At 44.3% G+C, this 12,209-nt stretch overlaps 1 protein-coding gene across 11 annotated transcripts in view; it reads right to left on the bottom strand.

Annotated features, from left to right (window-relative positions):
• Window positions 1–12,209, bottom strand: part of MYO9A (myosin IXA) — a 175,617-nt gene that overhangs the window by 102,844 nt on the left and 60,564 nt on the right. For 10 of the 11 annotated variants that reach the window (XM_042022730.1, XM_042022729.1, XM_042022735.1 and 7 more), the window contains 4 exons: window positions 10,674–10,768; window positions 6,362–6,424; window positions 4,607–4,706; window positions 1,880–1,936 (listed from right to left, as the gene is read on the bottom strand). In XM_042022730.1, the coding sequence (XP_041878664.1) occupies window positions 1,880–1,936; window positions 4,607–4,706; window positions 6,362–6,424; window positions 10,674–10,768 (315 nt within the window). The remainder of the gene's footprint in view (window positions 1–1,879; window positions 1,937–4,606; window positions 4,707–6,361; window positions 6,425–10,673; window positions 10,769–12,209) is intronic. The other variant, XM_042022737.1, reaches the window with a different exon arrangement.

Below are 12,209 nucleotides of genomic sequence, written 5' to 3'. Positions count from 1 at the left end.
GACAACAACACAGCCACAAATCCTGCAAATTAGGCTGGTTTAAAGCTTTTTTTAAAGACACCAAGTGGTGCTTTTAGTGGCACTCCACATTCCAGGAGACATTTTCATTTTCTGGCAGCATTCCTCCAAAATTAAGTCACGAGTCAACAGCAAAATACCCTGGACAACTCCGAAGTAGCACAATCTGTGCTGAAGGCAATTTAATTAACGATTTACATAACAATTGCTCGACTCATTAATCCGCATGGAAAGGCTTTTAGCAAAATCTCTGCTTAAAAGAGGATGCTCTCTGCAGTGTTTCAGCACGGGACTGCTTCCTAATGGATGATAAATGGAGGATAATTATAAAATAGAGGAGTGTCCTTGATATTAGAGCAGACAAGCATCACTAAGTCCATCCCCACAGACCTAACTTGCCGCTAATGTCCTGCCAGAGCAATTAGTTTCCCAGCAAAAGTGAGTCCCCTGCTTCCTACAGTCACATCGAAGTGATCTATGGATTTCCATGGAAAATTTAAAGAGGATAGAACAGAGTTTCTTTATAAACTTGGTGTCTGCAGCAGGTTGAGTCCATGGGTATGGGGAGAAGCCCAGGCTAGGCTTAGGAATGAATCATCAACTGAAGCCAAGATGTGATTTACCAGGAATATCACAGAAAATGATCCCAAACAAAACTATCCTAAATAAATCAGCAAATGAACAGCCAAATGGTAATGACATGTGGTTTTGTTGTGCAGAATAAGGACACAGACATGGCAGCCCCCAGGCTGGCAGGGTGTTCCTGGTCACACCAGGAAAATGTACCAAATTTCGGGGTTGTTTTAATTTTAACTCCTTCAGCAAATTGTCCCAGCCCATTCCTAAAGCAACAAAGGGCTTTCCAACTTATAAAGGGTATTAAGGTCTAGAACAGCGTCTACTCATCACTCCCTGCTCCTGCAGGACCCCTGAGGATGCTGATGGATTAAGGATGCTGACCCAATATTCAGTATTTTTAACCTTGTGAGGGAAGTTCCTTCCTCCCCTCCTAAGGATTTGCAGGGAAATGTTGCTGTTAAGACACTTGTTTAGCCCGAGTGAATCCCAGCTCCTTCCCAGATCACCTCTTACTCTTCCAGATGCATCAGCAAGACTTTGGCAACCATCAAGCACATGGGAGAACTAGCAGGAAGGACATGCAGGGGATGCCAAACATGCTTCCACATGCAGGACACACCCACGGGGAGCACCACGGGACACACAGACACCCAGAGCACGTCGGTGGCACAGGAGGAGCCGGGGAACAGAGAGAATCTTCACCATTGCCTTTTTTGGGGTGATCCATTTGGAAAGGATGATCATGTCAGCAGAAGTATTTTAGGAGAAGGAATTGTTTCTGCACTCTGAACAATATCAGGATTTGATTTTCTCACAGATGGCTAGGGGGATGTTTTTGGATTTGTCTGTTTTTTCCTGGAAGCTGGAGAGCAGATACATCACTACAACCAGCATGAACTGATGCATCTCTTGGGGCTTCAAGACACTGATTTGCTGTTTTATTGGAATGGAATTTCAATTTTTGCATCACTGCCACATCACAATTTCCATAAACCATCACGTATTCCATCAGGAAGGAATGAAAACCCCCTTAGTTTTCCAAAACTGAGATGACTGTAGAGAGCTGACCATCTCCAACTGCTGAAGAATCTTTCCAGATGGAAGGAACCAAAAAAGGGCAAGGGAACAAAACATCTGTACTGTCACAAGCAACACCACGGCAGGGCAAAGGGTGGTTAATGGGTTAAACTTCGTTGGATTTGGCTTTCTTGGTGTCCCTAAAACACTCAGGTGAGAGCAGCCCTGCACCAGCAACACGGAAGACGAGGGTTCTTGTACTGACCGGCTCCGAGTCATAGCAATAATCATCCCAGCTCTGTCTGAGGGGTTTCTTTGTCATCTGAAAGCAAGGCAGAGCGGGTTAAGTGGTGTTCCCACCCCAAATCACCCCCACGACCTGCTCCCTAACCAGGAAAATGATTGCTGTTATTCTGCAGAGTCATTCCCTAGTTTTATTGGTTTTAAGGGAAGATTTATGATGCTTTTGCATTCCTGGTGCTGCTTCCTGCTCACAGTGTATCAGCGAGGCCCTCTCATCAATAATCCTAATGGATACTAAAACCTTTTCTTCTTCTCCAGAGTTGGGGAAACCCTTAGTTCACCTGGAGCTGAAGAGCCACTGATGCCAAAATCCCACCGAAGAGCAGATTCGGTTTGTTGCTACTCTCAACCTCTGCTGCAGACACATACAAGTGCAGCAAAAGTGAGATTCTTCCAAGGAACACTCCAAAGCTTTTTAAGAATTTCTGTCTTTTTCCAATCAGACAGAGATGGAGTTGAGAGAAGTCAAAGCATGCATCAGTGACCAGTCCCAAGAGGGAGACAGATGGCACTGGAGCTCCTGGGGAGCTGAAAATAAGGATCTAAACCTGCAAATGACTGATTTCAAAATGGGTGAAAGTTAACAACCAGCACAGAAAATATTCAGCGAGTTGCAGGGTGTGCAGGGGTGGGTGCACCTGCCATTGTGGGGGAGAGATGGAAAAGTCCCCATACTCAGGGGACACTTTGAGTAAATTTGCATTTAAAAATAAATTGAAATCTTTATTTTCAATCTGCTCCCTGCATTTACAGAGCAGATTTTGGTGAAGTATCTGAATAGATTATTTCTTATCTGCAAAGCAAACTCCCCATTTGTTTTGTGTAACAGAACAAGAGCCGAGGAACCTGGGAGGAGGAAAGTAAAGCCTGACTCAGGACTGAGTCACTCCTTCACTTCAGGGGCCTGGTTCAATATTTTATGGCTTCTCTATATGAATATTTAATTTTCAGTAAAACACTTCAGTTCATTTCTGAGCTGGTTCTTTTCCCTTTTAAAAAGGCAGGGTCTTCCCCAGGACACACTTAAGAAGAGACTGCAAATGTTCAAGAGTCATTTTATAATTTTTCCCTTGAATGTCTCCCAAATTTCTTTTTCCATTTCTCCACTACCTCTTTTTTCCTTTTTCTCCTTGTTTTCCTTTTCCTTTCTTCTACAGGGCAGGGAAAGGCTGCTTCTGCACTGTCAGATGGTCTTCATGTGAAACCATGCCCTGACCACATCTAAGGGTGCTGTTTTCCCATAGTTGTCAGTGTTAAATCTAATCCTAATTTTTAAAAAATTATTCAAAAACCTCCCACAAACTCAGTGTCACTACTGTCCATACACTGTGTTCAGAGAAGTCCAGAGTCTGCTTCCCTGATCCACTGGACTGATCTCAGCAGCCTTCCCCAGCTTACTTGCCTCACAGCACCCTAATTCAGATTAAAATAAACATTTCACCCTACATTATAACATTCCTACTGGTTCCCCACACTCGGTGCCATTAGATTTCTAATTTTCCTTTCAACACAAATGCTCTTAAACTGCTATGTAAAAAAAAGACCTGTAATTAAAAGTAATGTTTTCAACTAACAGAAAGCGACCGGATGGCCCAACAAAACCTGGGAATCTGACAAAACATTCCATCTTGGCACCTTCCTGCTGCAAAACTGTGGCACAGATGGTGCTGGAGATCACACCACGTTCCCCAACCAACGCCTGAGGCACAGAGACTCCAGCAAAGAGCCTCCAGCCCTCAGAGTGCTCCTCACCTGGGAATATTTCCCAATCCTGTGATGGGAGGGTGGGAGCCATTAATACACAACGGATTTTGGTGTTGATTGCCAGCTTTAAAAACATCCTTAAAAAGTCCCTGGTAATTGAGAGTGATTCCTGAGTGAAGTTATATTTCTAAAAAGAATAAAGGCTATTTGGGTTGGGCTGTGGGTCCAAGCTTCTCTCCAGTTTAGGGGCTAAATCACTCTTTATGGCTCCTCATGTTTCAGCACCATGAAAACTGCAATTAGTTAAAATCAACATGTAATTTAACTCCTCTTCCACATATTCCTCCTATTTTTGGTCTTTTTGAAGTCCCTATTCTCGAGAGTCACTGGATAACTGCTTAACTACCTGAAGTAAATCAGTTTATTATAGAATTATCATCATGTAAACTGAATCTATTTGGCTGTTGGTAACACCTCATCCATCATTAATTCCCAGGTTTTCAATGGTTGCTGTGGTTTTAATTATATTAGACTTGTTCTACTGTTAAACTCAAAGGGTCGTGTTAAAAGCCAGCCAGAAGCTACAGAATTAGGACTTCCTCATGCAAGATGTTATATCCCAGGATGCCACATTTTCCCCTTTTCTCAGGGGACAGCTGTTAATGAGTAAATGACATTCACACAGAGAGCAGAGAAATTCTGACTGTGTCTCCCTCCAGCAATCAAAACCTCAATACATTTAACATATCCCAGGTACAGAGAACACTGATTATTTTTCCCTGAAACACTGCCAGGTGTTCAGATTGCTAATGCCGAATTATTCCAATGACGGAAGACTTCCTATAAACTATTAAACCCCACTTTTATTACTCCACACCTTTAAAAAGCCTCACTTTTACTACTCCACACCTCGTCTTTATTAGCATTAAATATCAGCAGAAGAAAAGGCAAGAGCACGGATTGTATTCCCGTATAGAATTCCCACCTGGTTGAGGTAATGATATTCCTCCGGCTGCTTCAGGTGAAATGCTGATCTCTCCTCCTCGCTCGCTCCTGCCAGGAGGTAATAAAATACATGGTAGTTCCTGGTGACAAATGAGAAACAAAAGCTGTTAGACTTGAAAATGAGCAGCAGCACCGAGCAGAGGCACATGGAAACCTCCCAACCTGATTTTCCAGCTCCCAAGCTCAGGCCTGACACCGTTTAGAGCTGGTCCATACCTGCTGTGCAGGGATGGAACAGATTCAATTATGCCATGGAGAATGAGATCCCTCTTCTCCATCCAAGGACAGCCACTGCCCTAGAACCTACTTGGGCAATTTCTGGCTGGGATGATCAGGTTTTCCTTCAGAAGCATGTGCAATGCCTACATATTTCACAGAATCCCACAATCATTTAGGTGGGAAAAGACCTCCCAGACCATCGAGTCCAACCGGCACCCAAACCCCACCTTGTCCCCAATCCAGAGCACTGAGTGCCACACCCAGGAATTCCTGGAACACCTCCAGGGATGGGGACTCCAAACATCCCTGGGCAGCCCCTTCCAATTTCTGACCACCCTTGCCATGGGGAAATTCCTCCTGATGTCCAGCCTGAGCCTCCCCTGGCACAGCTTGAGGATGTTTCCCCTTGTCCTGTCCCTTGTTCCCTGGGAGCAGAGCCTGACCCTCCCCCTGGCTGCCCCCTCCTTTATTAGAATCACAACATATTTCCTTGCAATGCAGAAATTATAATTTTTAATACCTTATTACCATTAAAAAAGCAATGACTTTGCAGTTGCAGTTCCATGAGACACGACTGAAAAATCTTCAGGTATTTAAAAACCCAAATATTCAAAATTCCTGAATATCACTAATGCTAAACCCACCCCAAGGGACACTCATCTGTTCTGCTTCCAGACGACTCTAACACAGATTAACGCCATTTCTTTCTAATATTAAAACTCTGCTTTTATGTTGGATGTTTTCCAAGAGGATCCCAGTTTAATCATCTTGCAACACTCAAGAGGACGTTTGTCAAGGCTGTAGATGTTTTTTAACTTCAGGAACAGCCCTGGAGCATTCCAGAAAACTCACACATCTGTCTCCAAAGGGAAACACAGCCAGAAGTGCCAAGAGTTGAAAGACAACTAAAGGCAGCAAAATTATTTAAAAGTGGAATAATAATTACTGAGAGAGGAGAGGAATATGCAGCAAATGCTGCAATTAGGAAAGAACACTTCACATAAGTTCCTTCTCTATATAATTTTGGCTCTTTCTAGAGGCCCTTCTGAAGGCTTCAGTGAACTGCAAAGAAGAATGAAAATACCACATGTCTCTCCTAAAATGACACATTAAATAGTTCCCAAGCTGCACAAGAATGAAGTGGTACATAATAATCCATATGCCATAAGGACAATGAAAATTAAATGAAACGTGACAATATTGTAGTGGAAGGTCCCTTGCTCATGGCAGGGGTTAGAACAAGATGGTCTTTAAGGGTCCCTTCCAACCCAACCCATTCTATGATTCCACAGTAAGTCAAAGACTGTTGATAAAATAATGGAGTTTATTCCCTCCACAAGCTCATTTCTCCCTAAACAACAAAATATTCAAACATAAAATGCATCATTAATCTTTGCAGCATGGGGTTAGGTGCATGAAAATCGTGATCCCCCGTGCCAGCTCCACCAGGGATTTAAGTTATCTGTGCCATGTACAGGAGTTAAACCCAAGCCTTGGGCAAGACAGAGGCACCCACCGCTCATTGTGCTCCTGATAGACCAGCCGGGACTTCTCCAGGAGGTATTTTTCAACATAAGCTCTGCAAGGAAAAAAGTCAAAGCATCATTCATTGACCTGATACTGAGCTCCAACGAAGGCAGCTTTACTGGGGGCTTCAGCCTTGGTACCCACACAAAGAAGTTTCAGCCTTGTTTCACTTAGTTATATAAATTTCCTCCTCGGCAGAACAAGCCCAATATTATGTTTGGCTTCTGCGGTTTTTTTGGTTTGATACCAAGCCAACGCTAACTTGGATCCGAAAAACATGATCTCAGATGTGTCAGCCTATGGGCAGGAGAAATGTTGACAGCAAGGAAGGAGCTCGGATCCCTATTTCATCCAAAGCCAGCAAAATCCCATTGCCTGCAGCCCAGGAGCCGTGCACATGGAAATACATCTGCATGCTGAAGTGTGCAAGATGCCATTTAGCTGCAGAATCGGTCCCCAAATCCCCATTCCCTCCTCCCAAAGAGCCACTTCTCACCAAAAATTTGGGTTATTCACTTGTGGCTCCAGTCAAAAAAAATAATTGCGAAAGCTCCTCATTGCAGTTTACATTTTCTCCTAAGAGCCTCCACAACAAACACGCTCAATCTACATATTAAATATTTTTTTCAAGTCTGTCGAGTTAAACAAAGCTTCCACAGGTTTTTTCTTCCAAACAAACCTAACCAGTAATGACAGGGATTTAGAAGCCGGAGCTCTAAGTGGCAGTTTGGATGATGGAGCTGTGCTTTTCCCGTGACAGATGCCCGGTGACGTGGCACCGACAGTCGGAGCTACGTAGGACTCGGGAAACCCAACGAACCTCGGGCATGGTGGGACAAGGAGGTGCTTCCACACTCGCTCCTCCACCACAGATAGGAAAGCCAGATCTAATTATTACCTCCAGCACAACTTTCTCCCTTCCTTCCATGAAAAATGAAATACAAATCACTTGGGCATGCTGCAGAGGTTTTGTGAAAATTCTTATGGCAACTCTTGGGAGAGGCTACTGGAAGTGGCAAATCCAACTCCCCATGGGGTGATCTTGCTGGACAGGAGGAGTAAAGGAAGACAGACAGCAAAGCTGTATTCCTGTTATTCCCTGGGAGAAAGCTGGAAATGGTCAGTGGATATTCCTCACTGACAGGTTGATGGGGTTTTTATGCTCCCTTTCTAACCTGAACCCAGTTTTTCCTTCCCAAGCAATGAATTCACTGCAGGGTTGGGGACACATGAATGAGAGCATCCCAGATCCCACTGATGGGATCCCACTGATGGGATCCCACTGGATAATGGCTCAGACACGGCTGTACAACGACCTGCACCCCACCCTTGGCATTCATCCCCACCCCAGTCATTTCTGCTCTTATTATAAACCACCCCAAAAATCATTCTTAGGCAATAATTTAGATTGGAAAGGTCTTGTGGAGGTCATCTGGTCCCAGTCACTATTAAAATCAGGGGAATTTTATTTATTTATTTATTTTTAAATTTTCGTTTCACTTTTAAAATTTTATTTTAGAAAGTTTCTGGTTTTTAAATTTAATTTTCTATTAAGTTTTTAATTTTTTTTAATAGATGCAACTACAATGCTATTTTGGTAAAATGCTCCCTGCTTAGTGCAAAGGTCACAATGAATCGCTGTCCCAAGAACAACATCTGTCCCCTCTTGTAACAAGATAGTGAACAGGAAAACCAACTCAGGTCTTAAAAAGTTGATGTCTTCAAATTTATTTTTCTTTACCATTGTCAACTATGTCAGTTCTACCTTTAAGAGCAAAAGAAGCTCTGAGGGGATGATCTTGTGTAAAACACTGATTTAAGCACAGAGAGCCTGTATTTCACAGGGCTTGGATTTAAACCTCTCCTATCTGGCTCTAAAACCTCTCCTATCTGGCTCCTCTGCCATTCCATGGAGCGTGTCAGGTGTCAAGGCTTTTGATCATCCCGTGGGGACTGAGCAGGTTCCTCCAGGCCTGGCTTATCACGGACCAGGACATCTGAAATTCAGGAGGCCCCCTGGGAATGCCCTGAATGGCAGCACTGCTCCTGTTCCATCAGCCTGAGAGACCTTCCAAGGCTTCACCTCATGGGGTGGGCTTGGGTCCTGCTCAGCCTCCTGCCTGTTCCATCTCTTCAAGTTTTGGGTGATTATACTCAGAGGGCTTGTAAGCAAATAGCCAACTGCTATTTTCAACTCTGAAGAGAGAAGAACTCTGATTCGGGGCTGCAAATTATAGTTCCATTACCAAAGCTACTGATATGCAGAACACAGGGTGATAATTGATTTGGGTTGTGCTAAAAAAATCTAGGCTAAGTTTTTACAAAAATCTTCTTTTCACTGGAAAAAAAAATGTGGTCTTGAATGCCACATATGCTTTTTGGTTTTAAAATGCCTGTATTTTTCTTTAAACATCTTTTATTTTCACTGGGGGAGCAGTGCAAGCTCATAGCAGAGTACAGTCACATCACACTGTGCAACCAAAGACCAAGAAAGCTCATTTTTTAAAGGGCAAAGAAAATTCCTCCTATTTTATGAACTAAAATATATTAATATAATGTTATTTTCACATCTCTGCCAAGTAAAAATAGGGGCCACAACCACAGCACTGACACATCATGCCAAGATAATACATAGTTAAGGCATTTGTTGAATTCTTGTTACCCAGGAGGTATTAAAAAAAAATAGTTTTATCCTTTTAAGAGAACTGTGCACCACTGTTAAATAAGGGGGAAAAAAAGAACATCAGGTTTTACGTAGGATGCAAAACCAGCGGGAAGGGACGCGGAGTACCCGAGCTCACTGAAAAATTAATGGCAGCTCTTTGTGTGATACTGTTCTGCTGGAAAATAAGAAAGCAAAAAAAATTTAAAAGCAATTCTCTAAAATAACAACAGAGTCCCAGCAAGAGGTCTCTTAGCCAGCTGCAGAAGTTACACAGCCCCTGGAATGCTGCTTCTACTTCCCCATTTTTCCAACTGACTCAGCTAACCTGGACAAAAAGGGGAGTTAACGAAGCCCTGCTCATTTACAGCTCCTCGGTGATGATCTGATGCCATGGAAATTATCGAAAGCCAGAGAGAAAGCTGGGTTTAGACAGCTCCAGCCCCTGCCATGGGCAGGACACCTTCCACTGTCCCAGGCTGCTCCAAGCCATGTCCAACCTGGCCTGGAACACTGCCAGGGATCCAGGGGCAGCCACAGCTGCTCTGGGCACCCTGTGCCAGGGCCTCTCCAGCCTCACAGCCAGGAATCTCTTCCCAATATCCCATCCATCCCTGCCCTCTGGCAGTGGGAAGCCATTCCCTGTATCCTGTCCCTCCACCCCTTGTCCCCAGTCCCTCTCCAGCTCTCCTGGAGCCCCTTTAGGCCCTGCAAGGGGCTCTGAGCTCTCCCTGGAGCCTTCTCCTCTCCAGCTGAGCACCCCCAGCTCTCCCAGCCTGGCTCCAGAGCAGAGGGGCTCCAGCCCTGGGAGCATCTCCGTGGCTTCCTCTGGGCTCTCTCCAGCAGCTCCAGGTCCTTCTGCTGCTGGCCCCAGGGCTGGGGCAGCTCTGCAGGTGGGGCCTCACCTGAGTGGGGCAGGTGGCAGAATTCCCCCTTTTCCTGCTGCCCATGCAGAGGGATCAGCCCAGGCCATGGGGGGTTTTGGGGTTCCCAGTGCACACGTCCATGAGCTTCTCATCAACCACCACCTCAAAATTCTTCTCCTCAGGGCTGCTCTCAAATTTCCAATGCTGAAATAAACTGAGGAGAACCATAGTGGAGACAAAGATCTCCTTGCAATGGCCTGGGAGGAGAAAGGAGCCTTCACTGGTCAAGGGCTGGGTTAAGGAGACACTTGCAGGGAGAGCCTGGGGGGAATCAGGCAGTGAGCAAGAAGAGTGTGGCTCAGTGGCCTCCAGAATTCCCAGCCAGAGATGGAATCCTCCCCTTGGCTTTCTCTTCCTGAGCCTAAGCCAAACCTTTCGCTCCACATCTACTGCTCCAGCCCCCACTCCATCACAGCTAAAACATTCCCGTTTCCTGCCTTAACTCCTTTCTCAGGAGGAGAAGTTGCTTTTCAGGTTCATTATAAATTTGACATCAAGATTAAGGAGAGCTCAGCTGGCTTGAAGCCAGCTCTGGTGCATCTACCTTGGATGCACCAACATTTCCATACCAGCAGATTTTAAAATGCTAAAACCTATGTATTTTTCTTTTCCTGTCTCCATTTTGGGAAAGACACTGGCCAAAGCAATTAACCCCCTACTGCAGCCTGTTCAGGTTTGGGAACACCCAGCTCCCTCCCCCCGCTCCCACTTACCCTCGCACGGTGCCCGTCTCCTGGTAATTCACTTGGATGAATTTCCCAAAGCGACTGGAGTTGTTGTTATGGGCTGTTTTTGCGTTTCCAAACGCCTGTGAAAAGAGGGAGATGCCGTCGTTAGGCTGGAAAAGCCACCGCCTTGCCTGATTTCCATGGGCGTCACTCGCAACTGAACTTGGGGGATTTTCCTATCATTTCACTTCAAAAAAAAGGGGATGAGGAAAGTTTGTTGAGTGGTTCACAAAATAATCCAACGAGCTGCTGGGGACCGTGTTCCTTTGCAAGCTGGTGTTCATGAAGAGAAGCTGAACACTGCTTAAAAATAAAGTGTGAGCTGCACAGAAGAGATTTAGTGTTTGTAGTTATTACAGTCTGCATTAAAGCTGTGCTTTATTAATTTAAATAAATATACAAGTACACTGCTCCAACAGGACCCTGCATTTTAATGAGCTAGAGGAAGCTGCTTTTTAATTATATGTGGAATTAGGGGAGAAAAATGCTTTGAAGGCTACTCAGATGTTAGACAATGTCATACACAGCACTGGCATAACCCAGAGTATTTTCAGCATTTCAGACACCCTCGTTTCCATTTGCTGCTCTTGCTTTTCCAAAATCAAAATGCTTTTAAGTCTTTATTATGCAAAGCTTTTATTCCAACCCCGCCTTACCAAAGCACTGACTGGAGAGAGTCATTTATTGCCATTTAAAAGAAATCTCTGAACTGAAACTGCTGTTTTCAGTTGTGCCTAAATCACTTTAATAATCATCCAGAACATGGTGACAGAATCTGCCAAGCAACCATGTCCAATTAATGCTTCATTTATTAAACCACTTCTCGTGGTTTAATCACACACCTTTTCTTCTAAGTCCAATTTATTTAAGGTAATTATAATTTCTGAGATAATTTCCAAGTGTTGCTCATGTATGGATATTTTGTGCTGAGGCTTAACATCAGAGCTCAGCTCCCAATAGATTTATTCCCTGCTCAGCCATTTATTAGAAAAGATTAAAAGGGCTTTCCATCTATAATCTGAAGCTTTTCAAATGACCTTTGTGGATTTAACTTCCCAACTAAAAGCAGAATATAAAGGCCAAGTGAAATGAGGCCTTGGAGGAAGGCTATCGGACACGTCCTGTCCGTGCATGATCCGGTTCCCTTCCCAGGATGATTTATTTCCCAATCTGCTCAGATTTAATGATTTAAGAACCCATGGAGGTTTGCCACGGAATAACAATGGGATTTTTCCCCCTATTTGAATACAGGGATTTGTTTAAATTCAAACTATTGCATATGAATCTGCTTTAGTTGACTAAAGCAGGTTCTGGGAAAGCTGAAACTCGCCGAGCAAACAGGTTATTCTGGAGGGATGATTCCAGAGCTGCAGCTCAGGAACCCTGGAGAGGATTCACATCTTTTCAGGCTGTTCACACTTTTTTCTTGCTTATTCATCCCAAAAATCCTCCCTGTACCCAGTATCTCCCCTCAACCCACCCTCCAGAGGACATCGAAGGTGCCCATGCCTCCCTTGAAGC

This window comes from Corvus kubaryi, unplaced genomic scaffold, assembly GCF_017639235.1.
Source record: "Corvus kubaryi isolate FWS band 111438036 unplaced genomic scaffold, C.kubaryi_AGA036_p1.0 37220, whole genome shotgun sequence".
Classification (NCBI taxonomy): domain Eukaryota; kingdom Metazoa; phylum Chordata; class Aves; order Passeriformes; family Corvidae; genus Corvus; species Corvus kubaryi.
This window is presented reverse-complemented; position numbering and strand designations above follow the sequence as displayed.